The following is a 26435-nucleotide window of genomic DNA, read 5'->3' as shown; positions in this document are numbered from 1 at the left end:
TACCCAAGCCGAGATGGGGACTCGTGTCGAGGCTGAATGCGTACAGGGTAGTAAAATATATGTGCGGTAACGATCACCTTGGGGCACCGGGCGAAACCCCATTGTATTGTAGCCTTCCTGTGGCAGTGGGGGTCTGTCACAGGTGACCGTCTATCCCCCACTTCTCGTGGGAACAAGATGAGTAATTACAATAAAAAACTAGATTGTAAAACGACAGCCAGTGGTGTTCCTCAGGTTACTGAGGAAGGAACACAGGCTGGGATAAAACCAAAAGGGGAAAGAGTGAAAGGCCCTAAGACGGATTTGGTGGGACTACAGGGAACTTCTTCTGGAGGGAGCGGCAACGCAGACCCTCCAGGTAAAGAGGCAGTCACTGGAGTCTCCCAGAAGTTGAAGGGTATTCACATTACACCTAGGAAGCCGAGTGGTGCTCAGCGGAGAAAGCTAGCTAAGCTTAAGGTCGCTGAGGCTGGGAAGGAGTGGATTCCTGGGAAGGACTGGAGGGAAAGGGGGAAGGGGCAGAAGACCTCCAGAGTGGTAAACCAGCCAGGTGGGCAAGGTATAATTCCTTCGACCTCCTCGGATGGGGCAGGCATTGGGAAGGAGGCGAGAGTCGTTAGTTCTCTCCCTCCAGAAACAAGTCAGACCCCTAAGAGGCCTAGGTCGGAGGTCAGTACTCCAAGTTCGGCATCGGGGAAGGCGGTGGCACAGGGTAGCAAGAGGGTGAAACTCCCAGAGGAAGGGCCTACGGGCTCTTTCAGGGACGCTCTCTGCGCTCAAAAGATGGCCATCGTTCTTGACTCCTATCCGAATGACTTTTTGTCGGAGGAGCAAGCGGATCTTCTTCAGCAGAAATTGGTGGAGGAGATCTGTAGTGAGAAATGTACTGGCAGCATCGGACCCCAGTTTCGGAGCTGCTTTCTCTCCAAAGGTCCACTCATTCTCGCTTGCGAGGGTGAGGATGCGAGACTTTGGTTAGAGAGGGTGGTTCCGGAGCTCCGGTTGGGTGAGGGAGCTAAGCTGAGGGTGGGTCCTGCCAGAGATATCGTGAGGGCGGCTAAGGTGGCTATGTGGGTACCTGGCGCTCTCAAGAATACCACTCCGTCCGTTATTTTGGACAAGCTGCTCGTTCAAAACGAGGGCTTGGATATAGCGGAATGGAGGCTCCTAAATAGGAAAATCGAGCCCAAGGGTCAAACTCTTGTGTTCGAAATATCGGAACAGGCCCTGAGTAGGTTGAAGGGGACTAACTTCGAGGTTTTTCTAGGACTCGAAGTGGTCAGACTCAGGGTAGTTTCGAAGACTTCTACTAGTGCTGCAGCTCATGACCCCCCTGAATCGATGGAGGTTGCTTCAGGTGAACCTCCATCACAGTAGAGGGGCGTCTGCAGCTCTAGTAAAATTCATCAAGGAGGAAGATATCGCCATTGTCCTCATCCAGGAACCCTGGCTGGTACGGGGGCGAATTGCAGGACTTGGCGAAGCGAAAGGTAAGATTTATTATGACCATAACCTTGACAATCCCAGGACATGTATTTTTGTTAGGGAAAACATTACTTCTTTACTGCTAATGGAATTTTGTTTCAGAGACCAGACCGCAATAAAGGTGAAGCTACATGTGGATAAGGAGGCCAGGGAGATTGTCGTGGCCTCGACCTACCTTCCATATGACTCTACAGTCCCTCCCCCATCGGAGGAGATGCAGTATCTGACCAACCGGTGTAGGGAGAGAGGACTGCAACTACTGATTGGGTGTGATGCTAATTCCCATAACGAGGTATGGGGTAGCTCAGGAACCAATCAGAGAGGTAAGTATCTTCTGGACTTCATTAGTGCGAATAATTTGCATGTTATAAATGAGGGAGAAGAACCCACCTTCCACAACTCTATTCGTAGGGAAGTGATCGACCTAACTTTGGGAACTAATTTTGTATCGACCCTTGTTAGGAACTGGCATGTGTCGGGGGTCCCCTCACTTTCGGATCACATGTACATTAGGTTCGACATTGGGTTTGACTGTAAGGAGGTGGTTACTTACAGAAACCCTAGGAGAACAGACTGGGACTCGTTTAGACGGGATCTCAGCGCAAACATTGGTACAGTCAACAATAACTTTAGGACCCGGATGGACATTGATGAAGCTGCTGAGAGACTTCAGGGCGTCATCAAGGAGGCCTTCTGGGAGAATTGTGCGGAGACAGTGATAACATCTAACAGGAAAGTAGGCTGGTGGAATAACCAGCTGAAGGAGCTCCGCAGTAAAGTTAGGAAACTGTTCAATGTAGCTAAAAGAAGGGGTACATGGAAGGAGTACCGTGAGGCCCTAACTTCTTACAACATAGCCATTAGAAAGGCTAAAAGAGATGCTTGAAGAGGTAGAGATGACCTCGGAGGGGGCTAGGCTCCATCGCATAATATCAAAAAGTCCAGGGGGTGCCCTGGGTACCATCAGGAACGAGGAAGGGATTTTTACCAAATCGGGGAGAGACACATTGGAGTGTCTCATGAGAACTCATTTTCCCGATTCGAAGGTAATTGAGTCAGGACAGCATGGTGAGGATACTCTGGGACCCGATAGGTGTCGGGGGACCAGGGAAACCTGGGCCGTGGCTAAATACTGCATTACCTACAATAAGGTGGCCTGGGCTGTAAATTATTTTAAGCCCTATAAATCCCCGGGTCCTGATGGCATTTTCCCTGCCCTTTTGCAGCAGGGGAAAGATTTAATTACTCCTATTTTATGCAGGATAATGAGGGCATGCTTGGCACTCAACCATGTCCCTAGGGCATGGAGGCCTGTAAAAATTATCTTTATTCCAAAGCCTGGGAAGAGAACTCATACCCAGGCGAAGGAATTTAGACCAATTAGTCTAACATCGTTCATGTTGAAGGTGCTAGAAAAACTGATTGACATGTATATTAAGGAGGTGGCTTTAAAGCAACGGCCTCTGCATGCCAATCAGCATGCCTACCAAACAGGCAAATCTTGCGAGACAGCCCTCCATTGTCTGGTTAAGGAGTTGGAGGCTTCGGTATTTTGCAAGGAGACAGCTGTGGGCGTGTTTCTGGATATTGAGGGTGCCTTCAGTAACACTACCTACAGTTCAATTGCCTTGGCGATGGATAGACATGGCGTAGAGTCCACTGTTTCAAGATGGATCTGTAACATGCTATCGTCAAGGAGAATCACAGCGACCCTTTTTGGGGAATCGCTGGAGTTAACGACAGTTAGGGGGTGCCCTCAGGGGGGGGTTCTATCCCCGCTCCTTTGGTGTATGGTCGTAGATGAGTTACTTGAGGTGCTAGACCTTCGTGGGTTCTCGGTCCTTGGCTATGCAGATGATATTTCTGTAGTGGTCAGGGGTAGACATGAGACAATCGTGGCTGAACTCATGCAGGAAGCTCTCAAGGTTATAGAAAATTGGTGTAGAAGGGTAGAGCTTTCAGTGAACCCTTCTAAAACTACTCTGGTCCCCTTTACAAGGAGAAGGGATAAGGAGAGCTACAAAAACCTTCGATTTTTTGGTAAAACTCTGGATGTGTCGGGTGAGGTCAAGTATTTGGGCATTGTCCTGGATACCAGACTCACTTGGAAGGCGCAGATTGAGAGAGTTACATTAAGGGCTAAACAGGCCCTTTGTGGAATAACTAGAACCTGTGGGAAGACATGGGGTCTTAGCCCAAAGATGACCCACTGGCTCTATACACGTACAGTCATACCTATCATCACCTACGGTTCAGTGGTGTGGTGGAGGAAGACTGAACAACAGACGGCAATTAAGGCTCTAGCAAGGGTGCAGAGACTGGCCTGTCTGATGATCACGGGGGCCTTTAGTAGCACCCCTACTGCGGCGCTGGAGGTACTTCTGGGGTTGGCTCCGCTTCAATATGTTATTCAGGCGGAGGCAAGGGCCAGTGCGTACAGAATGGCGAGCAATGGGCAATGGAGGCGTATAAGTTCCTGCATTGGCCATATGATTATTTCAGATAAGGTCGACCCTGGGCCGGTTATTGACATGGCAGGGGACAGTATCTGTCCTAAATACAGTTTCGAGACTCCTTTTCAGGTGTGTATTAAACCGAGGACTGAATGGAGGGTAAACTGGACGGATCAGTACCGGAAGGGAGGCATTTGGTTTACCGATGGCTCCAAGATGGACTGTGGGACTGGGTCTGGAGTGTATGGGGTTAAACCCGAGGTACTCATTGAGAGATCTCTTGGGAGATACGCCACAGTCTTCCAGGCCGAGGTTTTTGCTATTAAAATATGTGCTGAGGAAAACCTGCGGATGGAACCTAGAAATAGGGAGATTCGCATCTTTTCGGACAGCCAGGCTGCACTGAAGGCTCTCGTATCCTTCAGAATCACCTCTTCCCTGGTCTGGGAATGCAGGAAGGCCCTAGAACTACTGGCGCGGCACAACAAAGTTCGGTTGGAATGGGTGCCGGGTCATGTGGGTATTGAAGGGAATGAAAAAGCTGATTATCTGGCCAGGAATGGGGCTAACACTCCTTTCATCGGTCCAGAGCCTGTCCTGGGGATCACCAGGGGTTCGGTTCGCGCGGCTCTCAGAGATTGGATCTGGAGGGAGCACGAAAAGAACTGGGTGATGTGTCCTGGGGTTAAACACAGCAAGACTTTGATGCCTTGGCTGTGTAAGCAAAGATCCAAAGAGACCCTGTGTTTGGGCAGAAATCAGATTACTCTGATTACAGGCCTATTCACGGGGCACGGTAGGTTCAAGAAGCATCTGCGCAAGGTGGGGCTTATTAGCTCGGAGCCGTTGTGCAGATTATGTCAGGAAGAGGAGGAAACGGCCTCTCACCTGTTGTTCGATTGCGTTGCAATCGAAAGTTTGCGCTATGAAACCTTTGGAACGTTGAGGCCGAAGGAGATAGTAGCGCAAAAACAACTAGTAGGGAAAGTCCTTGACCTCTTTAGGAGGGGAGGGTTCGCCTACTAGAACTAAGAAGGGACTGGCACAATAAGTCTTCTGTGGCTGCGGTGCCTTGGGGTATAGGTCCCGTCCCATCTACCATCTAATCTAATCTAATCGCACGTTTCGTCATTGCTTGTCTTTTAAGTCTAGTGTGGGGGTTCCACGTGAGTCTTTTGTCTATGTATTGCCCAAGGTAGCGCACCAGATCTGTGCAAGGAAGAGGATTGCTGTTTGAAGAGGACATTAGGACAGGAGCCCCGCCGGAGAGTAAACGTGGTATGTTGTGGATTCATTTTAAACAGCCACTTCTTTGCCCAGGATTCTATTTTATGTAAGTGTGTCTGTAACTTGTATGAAGCTGATGAAGGATGTGTACTTGTGGCTAGTATGGCTGTAATAATAATAGATAAATTTAACTTTGACGATGGATTTACTTGATTTCAAAAAAATAAAATAAAGTAAAGTAAAAATAATAATATTAATTGACATAAATAAATGAAATGTATTTAGGTTTACGTTCTAATCAAGGTTATCACAGTATTTGATAATTTTTTATTTGATAAACCTCCTTCGACCAACGTTTACAATCGATTTGAGTGTGGCCTTTTTTGTTCTGTCTTTTTATTAAAAAATAAACTTAACCTTGTGAAATTTTATTTTCGTCAAATTTTAATTATTTTGTAGCAAAAATATTTATTGAATATAAAAGTTAATCAATTACAAAAAAAATCAATCAAGATATTTAATGATCAACTAACAGTGAAAGTGGTAAATGCACTTCAAGTGAAATAAGTAATTTGAGATCTACAAATTATTAACCGGTTTAAAAGAAAAATGCACGCATATTATCTAATGAGGAAAATATAAATTCTAGGACACATAGTTTTACCCTAGAGCGAGACTCAAACTTGCTTTAATTGAGTGGTACAAGGAAGCAGTTTGTAGCCTATAACCGTGACAAACGACTTACGGCTAAGAAAGCAGAATAGGTCAACTGTAAAACAGTGTACGGTATGGACGGCAATATTCGTGGCTTCTTTAACCACCTCAAAAGAGATTATTATGGCTCCATGACTCACGAAGTGCATTTATAAACATAGTTCGTGCAGGCTAAAAACTTCTTGCATAATTTTTAACTATTTAGTGGCTGGCGTTGAAAACAAATTAGAGTTTTTTGAGGCACGGTTTAGGCAAGGGTTTTATTTTTGGTCTTTTTTGTTTTTGTTTTTTTGTTCTATGGGGGCCACTTTGAGAGTTCAATAAAGAGGCTGTGACCCTCTTTGATAGTTAGGTCTACAACCCAGCTGAGAGCGATAAAGTGGCAATGACCCTCTCTGACAGTCCTGTCAGGTGGCTAAGGTTCTCTTTGATAGTTCAATCAAGTGGCTATGACCCTCTTTGACTGTTTGGTAAAGTGTCTATGGTTCTATTTGACAGTTCAGTGCCTTCGGGTCTCTTTGATAGTTCCATAAAACGGCTACAACCCTAGTTAAGAGTTCGATAAAGTGGCTATGACCCTCTCTGTTAGTCTCGTCAGGTGGCTAAGGTTCTCTTTGATAGTTCAATCAAGTGGCTATGACCCTCTTTGACTGCTTAGTAAAGTGTCTATAGTTCTATTTGACAGTTCAGTCAAGCGCCTTCGGGTCTCTTTGATAGTTCCATAAAACGGCTACAACCCTAGTTAAGAGTTCGATAAAGTGGCTATGACCCTCTCTGATAGTACCGTCAGGTGGTTAAGGTTCTCTTTGACAGTACAATCAATTGGCTATGACCCTCTTTGACTGCTTGATAAAGTGTCTATGGTTCTATTTGACAGTTCAGTGCCTTCGGGTCTCTTTGATAGTTCCATAAACTGGCTACAACCCTAGTTAAGAGTTCGATAAAGTGGCTATGACCCTCTCTGTTAGTCTCGTCAGGTGGCTAAGGTTCTCTTTGATAGTTCAATCAAGTGGCTATGACCCTCTTTGACTGCTTAGTAAAGTGTCTATGGTTCTATTTGACAGTTCAGTCAAGCGCCTTCGGGTCTCTTTGATAGTTCCATAAAACGGCTACAACCCTAGTTAGGAGTTCGATAAAGTGGCTATGACCCTCTCTGATAGTACCGTCAGGTGGTTAAGGTTCTCTTTGACAGTACAATCAAGTGGCTGGCTATGACCCTCTTTGACTGTTTGGTAAAGTGTCTACTGTTCTCTTTGACAGTTCAGTAAAGTGCCTTCGGGTCTTTTTGATAGTTCCATAAAACGGCTACAACCCTAGTTGAGAGTTCGATAAAGTGGCTATGACCCTCTCTGATAGTACCGTCAGGTGGCTAAGGTTCTCTTTGATAGTACAATCAAGTGGCTATGACCCTCTTTCACTGTTTGGTAAAGTGTGTACGGTTCTCTTTGATAGTACAATCAAGTGGCTATGACCCTCTTTGACTGTTTGGTAAAGTGTGTACGGTTCACTTTGACAGTTCAGTGCCTTCGGGTCTCTTTGACAGTAAGATGGTCACGGCCCCATAATTAAAATTATATTCCTACACTCAAAAAAGTTTGTATGGTGAACTAAAATTAAAAGAGATCATCCTTCACAGCGTGCATCATTTTCATTTATCTTCAAGAAAAGCAGTGAAAACAAAGAACGGATGTAATCCATGGCATGCTTTACACCCTAAATTTTTTGTTTTTTGAAATTGTTGAAAGCGTTCAAAATCCAGATTTGCAGATAAACAAAGTGGCGAATGGAAATAAAGAAATTCAAAACTTAGTTTGGACAAGTTGCAGCTGATTGATTTAAAATCCATTTTCTTCACTCCTGGTTATAAGTCAGGTTAAGAAACTATGTTTAAGGTTACACTCACGGAAATACAAAAAAATATATCCTACGATCAAAATACATAAAGAAATAAGCGAAGAGAAGAAATAGACAAAGATTTTCCATTTATTTGTATTCCTTGGCCTCATTCGGTCACCTTGAATTGGCTAAACGACCATCAGGGTCTATTTTCAGCGCTTAATCAGATTTTAAAATTATATTCTATACTTTTCATTTTTATAAAAAAATAAAATAAGTAAAATAAAATGCTCATAACTAATGTAAAACATTTTATACTAAATATTAAAAAAGTGACAATAACCAGGTAGATATTTGAACGACATTAAGTGGAATTACTTCACTATAGTTGTTTTTTTTCCACTTTATTAGCCATATTTATAACTACAACAAATGTTGCATCAAGTAAATTTGATCAAACTAGTTCAGATCACTTGTAATGTCATGGATTAGAGCAATCACCCACAGGTGAAACTCTTTCTCAGTGGATTACGCTCACATCAGTAAGTCTCTGGGCCACTTCCGCTTCAAGCGACGAGGAGGATTGTCCGGAAGATTAGGAGAGAAGAGTTGTTGGACCAAAGGATTAGGATGGAGAGCTCTAGGAGGCTGTGAAAGTTGCAGTAGCGAGACTTTATTAGATCAGTGACAAAAGGGATGTGAAGGTCAGTGTGTATTGTAAGGTTAGAGATGTAGTATGGAGCATTCAAGATTTTCCATAGGATTTTAGATTGTAGTGTCTGCAGGCGTTTTGGAGTTAGAGGGTTTTTGTTGAGCCTTACACTTCTGCTCCGTATGTCGGTCTTAATAGCTTCTTGTAGATGTTTAGTTAGTGATTCAAGTCAAGTCTGGATCTGCGGTAAAGTAGTCTAGTGAGTAGCTCACTATAGTTTAAAATCACAAATAGTTTTGACAAATTTTATCACCTAATATCCAATTATTTGTATTTAATTGGTGTACTTCTCGATTAGTAAGAAACTAGTAAATTACGGTTAATTGCAGTGATCAATACATCTTTTTGCTCTTGACGAGCGTCAAGATCGGACCTGTTTACAATGACGTAAAAATTAATAACTAAAATAATAATAAAAAAAATAAATAAACGAATTGATAAGAGGCTAGTGAGCAGAGATCAGTCCACCACCTGTGAAACACTTGTCTAAGCTCCGATGTTCAACGAACATTCACGAACTCTACTCCCCCTAGAGCCTCCTCCTAATATTTAAGCTGGGCTAGCAGCACCTCTTGTATCGAGAACAAGGACCCCCTTATTCTTGCTGTAGAACTTACAATATATATATACTACCAGCACAAATCTTCCTGTAACAATAATAAGGCGATGCTTTCTGAAACTTTTGTTCCACTCTTAGGGCGATTTCTCCGTTACTGATTGGATAACTCATAAATAGAAATTTTTCCTGCAAAATAAATGTTTCTCTAGCGAAAAATTATAAGTTTTTATTGAATTTTAACCTTCAAAGATCGAAATACGGCAAGAAGCTAGTTTGATTTTTATGCTGGTGCTCCGGGCGCCAATTTTACATCACTTCAGACGGCCCTGGATGTTACGCAAAAGTAGCGTGTCCTCTGTTGGAGAGGGAGACTCACACAGTGCTTGTGACTGACCGGGGTTCACTGTCTGCAGCGTGTTCTTTCTACTTCAGCACCGACCTTGTACAGAAAATCTAACAGATATTACCTTAAACCCACTAAATGCAAAATAGTTTTCCTTAATTTTATTCTCAATTTCGTCAAGAGTTCAAACTCTCAGTGGAATCAACAATATTATCAATAATTTTGTTTCGATATTGATTGATTTTGTGTGAAAACAGAGAAAAAAAGAGTGGCCTTGAACAAACAAAACATGTGTTTATCGTAGTATATAGGAAGTTATTTCATTGAAGGCTATCTCGGTAAATACGAATTAGAAGTCCATATTTTACAAGGATAATATGGAATGCCAACAAAATACTCAGATTAGAAAAGTTATTCAGTATTAACACACTAACTTTTCCACTATCTTTTGACCGTCATCAACATGTCCGCTGGCATATTTAAACTGAGAAAAATATACCATCTATTAAATATCAGACTGGACCCACGATAGAAAAATAGTTGTCATGTAATTCAAAGTTAGAGCACAGTAAGCAGTAGTAAAGTAAAGTAATGCCCATAAGTCCAAGATACCAAAATTAGGTGTCATGGACAGAGGCGATAGCGATATAGGAGGGTCGTTTGAAAAGTCCGTGCAAAAATAAAAACTACTTAATTTTTTGGGGTAAACCTTTTTTATTTTTCAACATAGTCTCCTTTTAGGCTTATACCCTTCGTCCAACGCTGCTCTAGTTTGTTGATCCCTTCCGAATAATAGGATTTGTCCAAGTCTGAAAAATAGCCATTCGTTTCTGCAATCACCTCCTCGTTTGAATAAAATCTTTTTCCCGCCAGCCATTTCTTCATATTGGGGAACAAATAGTAGTCCGAGGGAGCCACGTCTGGAGAATAGGGGGGATGTGAAACGAGTTGGAACCCTATTTCCATTAATTTTGCGACCACAACTGCTGAGGTGTGAGCTGGTGCGTTGTCGTGATGGAAAAGGACTTTTTTCTGGGCCAATCGTGAGCGTTTTTCTTGCAGCTCGGTTTTCAAACGGTCCAATAACGATGAATAATATGCACCTGTAATAGTTTTACCCTTTTCCAGATAGTCGATGAGGATTATTCCTTGCGAATCCCAAAAGACAGTCGCCATAATCTTTCCGGCCGAAGGATCGGTCTTCGCCTTTTTTTGGCGCAGATTCCCCCTTGGTAACCCATTGTTTAGATTGTTCTTTGGTCTCAGGAGTGTAGTGATGTATCCATGTTTCATCCACAGTGACGAAACGACGCTTAAAGTCCTGCGGATTCTTCTGGAACAGCTGCAAACCATCCTTGCAACACTTCACACGATTTCGTTTTTCGTCAAGCGTGAGCAATCGCGGCACCCATCTTGCGGATAGCTTTGTCATGTCCAAATGTTCACGCAAAATATTATGTACCCGTTCATTCGAGATGCCCACAGCACTAGCAATCTCACGCACCTTCACTCTTCTGTCATCCATCACCATATCATGGATTTTATCAATGATTTCTGGAGTAGTAACCTCAACAGGGCGTCCAGAACGTTCAGCGTCACTTGTGCCCATATGGCCACTCCGAAAATTTTGAAACCACTTATAATCTGTTCAAATCGAAGGTGCAGAGTCACCATAATGTTTATCAAGCTTCTCTTTAGTCTCCTGAGGCGTTTTGCCTTTCATAAAGTAGTGGTTTAATCAACACACGAAATTCTTTTTCGTCCATTTTTTGAAAATCACTCGACTTCCTCGATTCAAACGAATGCCAAACACAAAGAAATAGACCGATCTGGCTGAAACTTGGTGTGTGTTCTTCCAAGAGATGCTACTAACTAAACATAACCTCGATACGCGCCAGTGGTGCTATCTCTCTGACCTTGCACGGACTTTTCAAACGACCCTCGTACTTTACTATAAAAAGTTCTTAATATTAACCATTAAATAAAATCCAAGACCCTAGACCCTGGAATCGAACCCACTAAACCAACATATTTAGCTTTGCGGGTCTAATCTTTAACCACTCGTGTCACCTCAGTAAGCTATATTAATAGTATTGACCAAATATAATTCCATATTAGCAGACAATCAGATGATCTTCTAACCAATCATTATATTAATAATAAATATTAATAAAATGCAATGACAACCAACTGTCCTTGAATTGAGGTCCAGTGAAGGGCACCTCAGTAAATATTTCGTCACACTTGGTTACGTCATAAAAGATCGTCATGATGCTATAACATTTATTTAGTCATTGAGTCATTGAGTGCATATATTGTTTTAGTAACTTTTGTTCTATTATTATTGTTGTTGTAATGGATTAAAAATAAATATTTGAATATTATAATTTTCTCCTTTTACAGTCCATTGAAAATAAAACCAGAAAATTTTGCTGTGAAAAATAATGTAAATGTTGAGCAAAATTGGTGAATTGGAATAATCCATATGTCGTATTTATTGATTGACAATCTTTATGATAAAGGTACAATCTTTTATACTGGTAATATGATTCCGCCAATCAATTTCCTGATTCTAATTATTTCAACCAATCTGATGCCTATTAATAGCGTTAATAGAGATTCGTTCGGCATTTATGCGATAATGTTTGCCCATAATACCACCATTCGAGGTGTATTTTATAATAACATCAGGGCATTCACCTGATTAAATAATGAATAATTTAAATTTTCGAAAAGAATTGATTCGTTAAAAATTTGCCAATTTAATAAGTTACTTCCTTTCACTAAACATTCCAGTATTCGTGAAATTGTCCTTTGAAATATCCATTCAGAGGAATAATTTTTATTCGATACATTATGGACAGATACACCTGCTCGTTAAGTGAAATAATGTTTATTTATTCAGGCGTGCTTTTACGTCCAACTATCGCATTAGGTATCTCGGATGGAGGCGACTAGCAAACATACTTTACTGTAAAACGTTCTCAATATTAACCATTAAATAAAATCCATGGCCTAGACCAGGGAACCAAACCCACTAAGTCCAATACATCTTAGCTTTGCGGTTCTAGCCTATATCCGCTCGGCTATCTACACTACGGCTTGGAGACTTACGGAAACAACACAGTCGTTCAATCTATTCAGCTGAACCGGAAAAGTGATCGCCATACCTGGTTTTACGGTTGATAATTAAAGGACGAAACATTCGACCTTCGTTTTGTGCCTTCTAATGCAACAAAATGTCAATTACAGCAGGAAATGAATCTTAATAATAAGGTCGGTATAGAACTTAACACACTTCTATGTTATTGAATTCAACAATGCTGCATTCTATTCACAGTTGGGAGAAATAGAAGATTACGTGCATAAAGATAATAAGGCTTCTGTGATTTGTTTTTTAAAAAGACGTAATAAGATATTTAGATGTAATTAGAGCGACTGAAGATTTGTAAAATTAAACCTTTAAGTAATGAAGTTCTGTATTTGTTATCTTTGTTCTGTATTTCTGTAGTTTCATCCAAAATATTTATTTTACGTAGAAGCGTTCAGTCCTCAGATATTCTAAAGGTCTAGGCACGATTAACATCTAGCTTCTTCAAGCATTTTTGATAGAAGAAATAAGCTGGTCTTTTACAACTTTTAAATTTAATTGGAACCTTTGCCCTTTAAAACTTCACCTGTTGGAATATGGACAAAGTAAATAACCTTGCCACCTTTGAAAAATTTTAAACTAAAAAATATATTTTACAATTAAGGTCACAAAAGTTTGATTCAAACGGTGAAAAGAGTAAATGCAAAAGTAACAAGACAAAATGCAATTAAAGATAGATTAAATTAAAATAGCCAGGGACCTGGGGTGATAATGATGATGATAATGATGACGTCATAGCCGGAAAGACAAGGCTGCACGTGTATTAGGGGGTGGTTGCCAACACACAAATTTGTGCATCCTAAACGAGAGAGAGCTCATCTCTGTTAGTTGTTAGAGAATGGGCTACATTTGCTCCTGTCCAGAGACAATACCATAATATCCTGTTACAAAAACACACGTGCTATTCAATACAAAAAACTTTTTCTTTTTTTCTTGTTAATTACCTACCTCTTAATTAATATTTACTTTCTTTTACAGCTGTAAAAGTCTGTAATCTGAACGTATCAGATTTGCGACATGTTTGCTTTCACCTGTCATAAAGTGACCTGGCTACGTAGAAGTTTCTCATGAATCTAATTTCTTTTTCCCCGTGAAAATTAATACCAAGATTTCGAATAAAATTTATTTAGGTATTATTTACAAAAAAGTTAGATCTTTTTTCATAACACTAATATATATTACGTAAATACATACAGGAAGTAACAGCTTAAGCTTTATAACCTCCTACCAGTACATTATTAATCGAACCGTTCATTGCACATATCGATTACTCCACTTTTTTTTTGAAATATCTTAAATTTATGTGTAAAAGCAGTTGGTTCAGTCATAGCTTTTTATATTTTTGGTATTTACAAAAAAATTGCCAAAATAATAAAGATCAACACCATTAAACGGCAAAAAAAATGTTCGCCATAAATCCAATAATTTATTTCAGAAGCCATTTTGATTAATCCCGTGCTCTAATGCAAATGGTTGCAATAATTCAACTCAAATTCTGTAGGTGGCGCTGAATGATAATGGTAAATTTATTTGAATTTATATTGTAAGTGGAATTTTAAATAAACAATGTGCATTATCTCAGCGCATTTCTCCATTTTTTTGTTTGTTTTTGTTTTATGGAGTTAATTGAGTAACGCAGTTAACAGCTCGATTATTTAACAATCTGTGTTGTTGCAAAAAACTAAATCTGTAAAGGAGGATTTTCCCTATAATTTAAAGAAAAATTAGGAATTTTATCTTTTATAGAAAAAGAGAAAAAAATTGTCAAAGTTGGGGTTTTTTTCAACATTACGCTTTTTCGTGCACATTTTTTGACGATCAACCCTTTTACAATTGTCCTATTGGACAGTTTTAATGGAACATCAATTTTTTACATAGAGAAAATTGACAAAAACCCTTAGCTAGGCGTCACTTTTTTATTACTAAACTAGTTAGTATTGTGATGGTGTTCGATTTTCGTTTTCGATTTTTAATATCGAAAATAATCCTTTTGAAATTCATCGAGTTAAAACAATTTTGTTCTGTGCATGTTTGTCTATTAAATTTTTGATTAGTATTACTCTAGAACAAAGCATTGCGAGAATTTTATTCCAATTTTCTATTCCGTTTTAGATGCAACCACCAAACACAGCAATAAGCTTTTTAATAAAATCAGCCAATTGGAATTAGTGTTACAATTCCGCCGATTCCGGCTATTTCATTTTTACAGTTTTTTAATTATCCACAATATTTTTTTTGGAGGAATTCGATTATCGATAGTTCTGAGCATGAAGCTGGGCGCTTCTCTAGTGCCAATGTAGTGTAATACAGGGTGGGGCAAAAGGTATGAACCGGTTTTAAAGGGATGTAAAACAAAAACAATGCAACTTACAGAAATTATGTTTATATTGTTTAATTCAGTACAGAATCTAGTTTTTTACATTAAGTTTGAAAGATGATATCACGTAGGTGGCGGCCGTCAGCCGCGATGCACTCTTGAAGGCGAATTCTGAAGTTTTCAACCGCTGTTCTGCACATTTGATGGGCTAATGAAAACCCAAGGGAAATTCACCAGAGGCCACTTCACTCCCCTAAAGTGATTGTATGGTGGTACAGTATCCCACTTTGGGATTATTGGTCCTTACTTTTTCGAGGATAATGGGCGAACCGGGTCACTGTCACCGATGAGCGCTATGTGACAATGTTGGAAGAGTTTTTTTGAACCTGAGCTGGAAGAATTGAGTGAAGCAACTAATCTGGGAGACATCTGGTTCCAACAGGACCGGGGCTACATCCCACACTGCTAGGATTTCAATGGCGAGATTGAGGCAAGTGTTCCCCCCAGCGCCAAAGTCTCATTGAGGGGTGACGTGGAGTGGCCTGCGCGCTCACCAGATTTCAGCATTTGTGATTTTTTTCTTTGGGGGTACATAAAGGAAAAAGTTTTTAAACATCGGTCCACATATCCAGGAAGAACTTAAGGGCAGAATCAGAGAGGAAGTTACGGCCAATACCCATCGCAGAAATGTGCAGAAGAGCGGTTGAAAACTTCAGAATTCGCCTTCAAGAGTGCATCGCGGCTGACGGCCACCACCTACGTGATATCATCTTTCAAACTTAATGTAAAAAACTAGATTCTGTACTGAATTAAACAATATAAACATAATTTCTGTAAGTTGAATTGTTTTTGTTTTACATCCCTTTAAAACCGGTTCATACCCTTTTGCCCCACCCTGTATATGGACTTATCGCCCATTAAATATTATTAATTATTAAATTTGGTTACAAAATTTAAAGAATAACGGAATTGTCGTATTATTATTGAATAAATTTGTATGTCTGCAGCAATTAATTAATTTTTTTTAAATGGTACCTTTAGTACAATAAAATAATCGCGGAGGTTAATGTCGAACTACCACTTAGATGTCGTGGACTGGAAAGATCTGCTAACAATTTGTGGCAAAATTTCTAGTACAAAAAAGGCTATTAATTTCTATTCTGTCCTTAATAATTATCCTGCGAACTATTTGAAAATCGTTTCGAATAAGGATATAACAGAATAAATTGACATTAATAATGGATAAAAGCAAAATACGAATAAAAAGCAAAATACGAATAAATCGTACAATACTAATACAAAATATTTAGTTGGGCAAACAATGGAGAAAAAAAAGTGCATTTTGATGCAATTCTGTAGTCCCAAGTTAGCGTGCGTGGGTTACAGACAGAATATGATGTTCGTAGAAATGAATTTCGTGCCCTGATAATGTAATAAACCGCCCCGGGATTTAGAGGAATGAAGACAAGAGATAAATGGGGCGGCATAGAGTGGCTGGAGGCAGCAGCAGCGATGGGGCGGTACAGCCCAAGCGCCCCTCTATTCAACCGTCATCCCCCTAAAATAATGCATCACATCCTCTCTAGCAATCCCCGCTGCATAACAGCCCTCCCAACTCTAGTCCTGGTCCCCTCGTACATACGCACCCCTTTCACCTTGTGTACAGTGCCATTCTCGCTGGTTACGATATTGTTTCCTACATTTCTATATCACTTCATACTTCTTTTCTACAGTATGCAAATTTTATTTTATTTTTATTGAAAATGAACTGGAAGGGAGATGTCTCTTAAGGTCATCATACTGCTGCAACTTACAGTAAGAATGAGTATACAAGTTCTTTTCTTATATTCATCATAAAAGTAATAAAAAAAGGTTTTGCGACCAATCCAATTTGAGATTTCAAGTTTAAAGGGGATATATCCGTTTTGATACTGCATCAGAATCAGGTGTACAATCTCCACCATATCAAATCTTTAAAAATGTTGCAACTGAACAACCATTCATAAAACATACATTTTTCTAATGAAACTTTAACCAGTTAAGCGAGTTCGACGTGTATACTCGTTGTAAAAAACATAAAATTGCCATTAACTATAAAAACTCGAAATTTTAATAAAATACAATAAGAATATTATTTGGTGGGATGTTTCCTTTATCTTACCAATAGAACTGCGGTGGGAGCCAGCCAAATGATAAGTGGTTGGTACATGTTTGGTCTCCGCATTAGAGATTGGGCATTACGCACACAAATAGAAGCTCTCAACCCTTGTGCAATGCCGTTTTTACCTTAGCTAGAGATTCAGACCTCTCAGTATGAGCATGATTTCATTTTGCACAGAATTCAAAGCTCTTTTTCTTCCTTGTAAAAGCTCTTGGCGTCCCTAGTTAACTAGGGGTAATGCATACGTGAAGCGGTGCAGGCTTTTGAATGAGCACAGAATGATCTGTAATCTCAAGCCCCCAGAGATTGCAGAAAAAGTCGCTTGCTTTGACTATTATGACGTTGTTTTGCCCTGCGTTTGAGGTGTATACACGTCATTGTCTGATTTTAATTCCGCACACTGTAGGGATGTTTTTTAAAACTAAATTCCACGCTTAACTGGTTAAAGTGAAAATTTATAGATTTATTTATAGAAGTCAACTTATTTTTAGTAAAGATTATAAGTTTGAAGAACATCTAATTACGTAATCAATGGTGAATTCTTGTGTCATTTTGTTTTTAGTGCCAGCCTTTTTACGTCAAAATAATGAAATGATTAAATAACAACATTTTTCCTGGCGAAGAGAATGGTCTAGCTACAAGGTACAAGCGTCTCCAATGGGACATCTCCTGAACAACGAACGCTACCACCTACAATATGGACAAAGCTACGCATACAATGTATCGTGATAGCATCCACAAAGGGAGATAATATATCCAGCTAGAGGTTATTACTCACACACGGGCGAACTGATCTTGTCCATTATAACCAACAAGCGCACATATAGTATAACACTACATTTTACACACTATTCAAGGCAGACATTTGATAAGTTAAGACCGTAGAGGATCTAACTTTACTCTCTGTAAATTTGTAAAATTTCCTTTATAAATTCAGATAAAATTCAAAATTTAGTTCAGCAGTACAGCATTGCGATTTTTTAAAGCAGAAAGCCCTGCATTGTTAGCTGCAGATGGAGTTGATGTAGGGTACAGCAATATAAAGAATATTAAAGTAACTAATCATTATTAGACGAGCGGATAGTTGAGATTTAATTAGGGAGGCTGAAGGGCCTAGCTAGAATAAAAGGTATTATTACTATTTAATAGTTTACTAGCTCAAGAAAGAGAGAGATAATTACAATAACTAATTAGTCTAAACTATAATATGCAACTATTAATCAATGAAATGGCTGAACGAATGGCGAGTGGAATTAGGATATCCAAAAGATATGGAAGAAGTGGCTTTGAAAGGTTTAAAGGGTTAAAGCCCAGGTAGAGCTAAGAACAATAGAAGCTGCCCTAGCATCAGAGTATACAAGGATGCCAGATCACCGCTCGGGACACTCAATCGCATCCAGACATTGCATTCACTCACTGAGGATTCATTCTTACACGCACTTCACGACCTTATTGTACTCGTCATCCAGTTCAGTCAATTCTTTTAGAAATAGTTTACATTTAGTTTAACCTAGTTAGTTTCATTCTATTTAACCCTTCAGTCTCCCTAATCAAATCTCTATATTTAGCTCGCGTTAATAGCTACTTAAATCTCCTTTTCATCGCTGTACTCCTCGAGAACTAAGTATATACCTCAAGATGCTTGGATAGCTTAGAATAGATTATTCACAGCCTAGCCTGGCTTTAAACTCTTTTAACCTTTCACAGTCATTTTTTTGTTCTCTCACTTTTTGAATTCCTTAATTTGGTGACACGAAAGCACATTAATTACAAACTCTAGGCTGCGGCCGCTTCACGAATTCACTTCGCCAGTAATTTCAACATCCGCTCAAATATTCACGCCACGTCTACCAACCTCTTCATGGCAAATCATTAATTAATATTTATTCATACATATTCATTAAGTTAATAACAATTGTGTTAGCTCAATTTTTGTATTTACTTAAGAGAATACAGGGTAATGATGTTACCTTTTACGTGTTTAGTATTATTTATACCTCCATCATATCATTAACACCAGAACAGTACAGGGTGACCTATTCTTTCTCTTATACCAATCAATATCTCTATTAATCTCAAAGTTATGTGTGATGGTAATTCTGGGTTATCTCAAATTTCACTAGCGAATCCACTAAACGTACAAGGTAACTGCAGTGTGTTGGTATCACTGATTTTATCCGTTTTCTCACCCCCTCTTCACTCGATCCTGTACGAATTGACCCGAGTTCCATCGTTTAATCCAAGGAGCTTCCTGGGCGCCAAAAAAAAGTATCTTAATTGTACCAATGAGCTGTATACAGGGTGAACCAGTAAGTATTGTCCACAGGCCCACTGTGTGAAGTACATCTAAAGTGGAGTTCAATGACGTATTGGCCAACTTCATATTTTCCACTGTTCTTGAGTGACGTAACTTTAATTTTTTTTTCTAAAATCATTACTTTTTTCCAATAAAAATGTTATTACACAGAAAGTTTTAGTCCGAATTCGATTCTGATGACACGGTTAGAAAGACAGATAAATTTCCTAAAAATTGATACCATTTTGAAGCATAAGTTATTCTTCAAACAGCCTCAATCTTCCTCCGGATGCTGGAAAACTAAAAGAACTCGACATTTTTAAGAAAACTCATTAGGCTCTTATGTGATCATTATCCGACCTAGGTGCTGGCACTTTTTATAAAAGTTTCCTTGTTTAATGGGCTTTCAAACGGTATATCATTTTCCAGGATTCCTTTTATCTTCGTAAGAGAAATTACGTTTGTTTTGCAAGAAAACGTGTTCACAAGCACACAACAGTGTTAGTTATGAAGTTGTTTAATTCATTGAAAACTCTTTTAGATGGACCAGTAGTCAATTTTTAAAGTAGGCTGTCTTAATATAAGGAAGTCAAAGGTTACAAATTGCCCTTTAAAAAAAAAAAAAAAAAAAAAAAATTCAGAAAATATATGAAACAAGTGCTATTTTTATAAAAAAAAATTCATATAGTTTGCATTTACTCCAAATTATAATTTCACACACAACTACACTGTCGAAAAAGAGAAGACTGAATTGGTATCAATTTTTAGAAAATTTATCTGTCTTTCTAACCGTGTTTCCTCATTACAGACCACACTATCACCAGACTGAGAGCTGTAAGAAGCTCTTTGGAAGTGAAAAATCTAAGGGCCAGCAGCTGGTTACAAATCCGGGATCTCCGCGTTGGAATCTAATATTTCAATAAGAGAAAAAATATACATTACTTTACTGTGGTATTCTTTATTGGTGATTCAAAATATAACTCGATTGTTGGGAATGCGAAGAAAACTTGTGAGTTAGAATTTTGAGAAGAGAAGTATGAGCAAGTCGTGAAAATTTAAGGGCCAGAGTTTTTTTAAAAAAATAATTTTAGAGAAAGTATATTCCATTAAATTTATGGGTGTTTTTTACTTAAACAATTACCTACTCGTGCAATCCTACCTTACCGATCGCTGTTTCAGAGTGAGATGCGCTGGAGAGGTCTCTGATCTTCATGCAATACTCGCCGGCGTGCCACAGGGCAGCATACTTGGACCGATCCTATACACCATCTATACTGCTGACATCCCTACCCATCCCCAAACCCTAATCACAACCTACGCCGATGGACACCGCCATACTATCTTCCCACACTGATCCCCTTCGAGTCTCTAACATTGTCCAAGAACACCTTGAGCTCATAGAAGCTTGATGCAGAACATGGAGGATTAAACTTAACACTACCAAATGTATACAGGTGACATTCACATTACGAAGACAGACCTGTCCTCCACTAACTATTAACAATACTGAGCTACACAGGTCCACGCAGGTTCTTTTTTTTTTTAGAATAGAATAAATATTTATTAATGTATAATAAATATATACATAAAATAAATATAGAAGTGTAAATGTATTATACATTACAACCTTCTTAACTATTGAAGTAAGAGAAAAGTTAAGTGAGGAGGATTGGAATGCAGGGAAAAAAGGAGGAAAAACCTGCAGCTAGTGTAAAGAGTTAGAGTAGGATATGCTTTAGTCTTCTGTGTCTGAATGTTGTAGAAGGATCTGTAGGAGGCTATGTCGCGGCATAGTGGATTGGGATGGCAGTCTAAGATGGAAAAGAGTTTGAGCAGATAGTTTTGGAGATAGGAGTGTACGGGGGGGTATTGGACGCAGTCTCGTGGAATGAGTCAGTTCTAGTGCGTCGCGGAGAGTCTGTTGCGAGTCTCAGAAATTTGTTTTGCGTTATTCTGAAGTTTCTTGATGTTGCTACTACAGGCGGAGCAGGCGTAGAGCAACATCGGCCTAATGACTACGCAGACAGGTTCGTTATCTAGTGCTCTACCTAAACAGCCGTCTAACCTGGAAACCCTCACACAAGACTTAAAAGACAAGAACTGAACAGACGTTACGGACTACTTAAGGAGACTCCTTGGACCAAAATCCTCCATGAACGTACAAAACAAACTTACACTTTACAAAACACTACTAAGACCAATATGGAGCAGAATTGTGGGGCTCCGCCAAACCATCCAACATCCAACCTATCCAATCTTTCCAGTCTAAAGTCCTCCGCCGAATCGTTAACGCACCATTCTATGTCCCCAACCGCATCCTCCATCATGATCTCAATATTCCGTATGTAAATGAATAAATCCACAACCGGATTCCTAAATTTCCACAGCAAACTCACGCGATCACAGAAATCCTCTGGCTCAATCACTCAACCACATCGTCCTATCTTGACAATCCTCCACATCGTCTAAAGCGGCGTTGGCCACGTGACCTCATTGCTTCCTAAACCCCAATACGCTCCTAGAGAGTTCCAGCGCTGGCTGGATTCTCTCATCCCGTCATTCTGGTTGTGGCACTGAGCCAACTCTGTGGCACTATCAAATGTTTCTTTCTATAACACTTTTGCTAAATGTATCTTTTGTACAGTTGCAAATAAAAAAAAAAGTAACATACACACAGAGTTTCTTCCTCAAGGTCAAACGGTCAATCAACAATTTTACCGAAAGGTTCTTGAAAAACTTCGAAAAAGGGTCATGTGAGACCAAACATCAAGAACAAGTGGGTGTTGCATCACGATAATGCTCCTTGTCACACAGCAATTTCAATAAACGAGTTTTTGGCCAGTAAAAATATTCCTGTGAATCCTCAGCCTCCTTATTCGCCTGACTTGAGTCCTTGTGACTTTTTTCTCTTCCCGAAGTTGAAAAATCACCTCAAGGGAACTCATTTTGGGACAGTCGAAAACATTCAAACGGCTGTAACCGACCAGCTGAAGGCTATTCCAGTATCGGAGTTCGAGCACTGCTATGAGGAGTGGAAGAAACGTCTCCAGCGCTGTGTGGCTTCAGAAGGAAGTTACTTTGAAGGTGACAATATAGAATTGTAATTCTTTTTGAATAAATTTTTTTTAAAAAATCAGTCTCATTACTTAATTTACAGACCTCGTAAGTCAAACAAACTTCAGTTAGGTGAGGCAGAGCTCGCTCGATTCTTGTTGATTGTTCTTGGGAATAATTAGCTGAAGCAATTAGTGCTGCTCAAAATGAAATATTTAACTCCAAGGACGTCTGTTAAATTTGAATCCCCTCCTCGCAAAGAGTAATCTTCTACAGCAGCTGCTGAATTAAAAATAGAGTTCCAAAAATGCAAAGATCCCTATTTCGACCCTGAAGTAAAAATGGACAAGGCCAAAGCATTTCAAATGAAAAAAAGAAAATCTACAGCCACTTAAAATATCATAATATCGTATTTCCAGTAATTTAGTTAAACATAGATGCTAGTGGAAAAGCCCGTTTTCCTTATAGCAAGGAAAATATTACCACAGGTTTCCCACCTCATACCAGCAGCAGCAAGCTGCTAAACAAGAACTGTCAGAACTTGGCATGAACTGTGTGAGCCAGGAAGAAAGAGCTGGCTGGCAGCAGGTTGGGAGGAGAGAGGTTACTGCAGGCTCTTGTGGAGCAGTTTCCCCAGTCTAGGGAGCTTGACGTTTCCATGGTAACCGCTATTATACACTTGGCTCTTATTAAAAGAGTAACCTCTCTCTCTTTCTCGTCAAAGTCTCTCTCTGTCTAGTCCCCTTCCTCACTCCACGCTCTGACTTAACATTCTAATTCTGTTACTATTTACAAAGCGGCAGCGACCTTTTTTTATCCCGCCCGCTTTTTTGGCCAAAGAAAAGAAAATTGCAAACAATTTTAACATTTAAAAAATCCCGGAGAATTCAAGTTTCTTTTACTAAAGAAAATGAGAAACAGACGGAATTATTTGTTTTTAAATTCTGCTTGAGAGTTAGTTGCATCAGCAAACGTTAAGAGATATTAGTTGTCAAAGCTCATGATTAAGATTTTATTATTTCTCATGAGCTTGCATTTATTTATTTTTTATTATTTTATTTATTTTTAATTTACAATCTGTATACATTGTATACAATAAGTAAATATGGAGAGAGCGATGAACTGGTGCGGGAGGAGAGCAGGAGGAGAGAAGCTACCCAGTGGTAGCAGTCTCTGTAGGAGAGAGGAGAATGTGAGGAGGAGAATATGATGAACTGGTGCGGGAGGAGAGCAGGAGGAGAAAAGCTACCCAGTGGTAGCAGTCTCTGTAGGAGAGAGGAGAGATAGGAGAGTAATGGCGTTTAGGCCTTCAGACTACAAGGAAGTCGCGGGGCCACTGGCGATTCAGTCGACGAGGAGTATTAGGAATGTCAGAGGAAGCGAGAGACAGTACAAGAGGATTGGAGCTAGTCGAGAGAGTAGTGGTGGAATTTTTGTTATTTAGTCTTGGCGAGTTGGTCTATGAAGGGAATGTTGAGGTCGTTGTGAGGAGTGAGGTTACGTAGAAAGGAGCGCCAGCAATCTGTCGAAGGAGTTTGCATTTATTTAATTTTTTTTTTTTTAAAGATGTTTGTGAAAGAAAATTAAAGAAATCAAAAACTTTTTACAAATTTTCCTTTTATACTTTACCAAGTTTTTCTTTGTCCTTCTAACAAACAAGTGAAAAATCATGCCATATTTCATGCTGTTCAACACCCTTGATAATATTTTGAAAATGCAATAATCAAAATAACAGTTACAGAAATTCAATCTAAAACAGATTTTGTTTTGTTTTGATGAGAGAAATTTTTGACAGCCCGCCTGACCAATTTTTCTTATTTCTAGCGCCACATTTTAGAAGTACATTTCACCATAAATAAAATGCACAAAACTTTATTTAAACGGATCCACATATACAGGGTGTTCATTTTAAGACGGCTCAAATGCATTCCATGCTTAAACGGTCGATCTGAGCAAAAAATGGTAGAGGAAAATTTGTTGCAAGTCACAGAATATGTGACTTGATTTTAGATTCCTGCCCGCAAACGTGGCTGACACGAGACCAAAAGTGAGGGTTTGCAGTTGACCCCTATTTCATATAACTTACACATTTTTAAAGAGTATAAAAAGTTATGAAAGAAACCTACTATGCCTTCAAAGGTGCCTCCTCAGATACAGAGAGCAGTTGATAACCTCCTGGCTAACCTGGCTTGCGAGCCAGAAGAGGCACCTTTGAAGACACAGTACATGCTGCACAAGCTGCGAAAGTGCATTATTTGATAAATTAAGGAATAAGGTTTGATCCTTTACATGAAAGATATTGATCACTTAAATATGTGGCAGGAGGTTTCCATTTTTTTTTTTGGTAATTAAACGCAACTCTCCCGAAATTACCAAATAATTATTAAACCTTCTTGTTTGTAAAAGATGTAAAATTAATTTTTAGCCATTTTGTGTATGCTTGAGAACATCAAAAGCTCTTAACATTTGATTTTTTCTAGAAAAATCACTCGGAAAACGACTTATTTCCCGATATTAAGAAAAATACTAGCTTTACTGCCTTGGTAATATTTTTAGTAGAAAGGGGATGAAAAAATACATAAAAAAGGCCTATCGCGTGCTCTTCTTTCTCTTTGGTCTCTTAAGACGAATCTTTCGCAACAAAACTTATAAAAATAATTACGACCGAAATTGGTAATAATCATTTTTTTATATTGGACGAAATGAAGCAGTCACCAAAAAACCATGAACAATAATTATATATTTATTATTAAATACTTTCATTTATAAATAAAAATAAAGTAATATTACGTAATGCTTCATCGTCGATGAAGAAAAAGAAAAAAGAATCAAAGAGGCAGAAATAGTAGGCGTTATCACCAAGTACCAAATGGGTATAAAAAGCATATCGCCCACACAGGATGTCGTTATAGCAACCATATTAATAGTCCCATTAAGGAATCCAAACAACGATCAGTTATAACTTCGAAAATAATCGTATTACATCATAACTTATATTGGAAGAACACATTTCAAACTAATCGATTTATTCTGGAATAATATTAACACTTAACAATGTAAATTTTCTGATCAGTGTTAAACTATTGATATGGGTAAATTAGTTATTTGATTGTTGCTTAAAGCGAAAAAATCGCTAAAAAAAAAAAAATCAAAAAGTTGAGGAGATAAAGGATATTGAATTTTGTAGGAACTTTCAACGTGTTCCCATGTTTTGAGTGTTAATATCTCGCTAAGTAGTGTACATCGTTCAATGAAATTTTGTCCTATTGAGGAGATATTCTTCCACTAAACTGGTGAGAAAATGGAACCTTTTAGTTAAAATAGTTAGGGAGATTAAAACTGTCCGGTAGGACAGTTGTACGATATAAGGGTTGATCGTCAAAAACTGCACGAAAAAGCATAACGTTGAAAAACACTCAACTTTGACAATTTTTTTCTCTTTTTTTATAAAAGATAAAATTCCCAAATTTTCTTTATAATGTAGGGCAAATCCTCCTTTATAACTGTAATTTTTTCATAATTAATAAGTTTACGAGAAAAAAGGATAAATACTAAAAATGGGCGAAAGCGGCATTTTCAAAAATTGTTGCTGTTCTTCTTCTACTTATACTTTTAACTTTGTTTGTAAACAACGTAGAGCATAAACGCGCAAATCGATTGAGATATAGAAGGTTAAAAATTTTGAAGGTTTTGCAAATGGTTCAAATTTCCAAACTCTAAATCTCACTTTTTATTGCTCCGATTTAAATGAATTCTTTACCGAATTGTAGAGAAAAGTTAGCTCTATAACAGGTTATAAATAGCAATGTTTTAATGATACTAGGTAGTTATTGAGAAATAGACGGTTAAATTTTGGAGGTTTTGCTCTAGCTCAAATTTCAAACCTCTATATCTCTCTTCGTATTGTTCCGATTTTAATGATTTCTTCAACAAATTGTAGAGAAACGTTTACTCTATAACTGGTATAAATAGCAATGTAATTAATAAAAAGTTAATACAGTAAAATTACTAATAATATTTAAGTGTAAGGTAAATGCTGATTTGTGTACTTTTTAGCGTTTTATCAACCGTTTTACTTAACTTATTAAACATTACGTTTTTGTTAAAGAGAAATAGGATGTTGAATT

At 38.8% G+C, this 26435-nt stretch overlaps 2 protein-coding genes across 6 annotated transcripts in view; one reads left to right on the top strand and one right to left on the bottom strand.

Annotated features, from left to right (window-relative positions):
- Positions 1 to 26435, bottom strand: part of LOC141458656 (uncharacterized) — a 567253-nt gene that overhangs the window by 99394 nt on the left and 441424 nt on the right. The window lies entirely within an intron of this gene.
- On the top strand, positions 1571 to 2371 carry LOC141458135 (uncharacterized). The gene has a single exon (XM_074135726.1). The coding sequence runs from the start codon at positions 1571 to 1573 to the stop codon at positions 2369 to 2371; it is 801 nt and encodes a 266-aa protein (XP_073991827.1).

This window comes from Rhodnius prolixus, unplaced genomic scaffold (genome assembly GCF_049639745.1).
Source record: "Rhodnius prolixus isolate KJV_2025 unplaced genomic scaffold, Rpr scaffold_5, whole genome shotgun sequence".
Lineage (NCBI taxonomy): Eukaryota > Metazoa > Arthropoda > Insecta > Hemiptera > Reduviidae > Rhodnius > Rhodnius prolixus.
Note: the sequence above shows the minus strand (reverse complement) of the source record. Positions and strands in the feature narration are given on the sequence as shown.

Coding starts and splice junctions, on each gene's coding strand:
- LOC141458135 (XM_074135726.1), top strand. CDS start 1,571: ATGGAATTTTGTTTCAGAGACCAGACCGCAATAAAGGTGAAGCTACAT.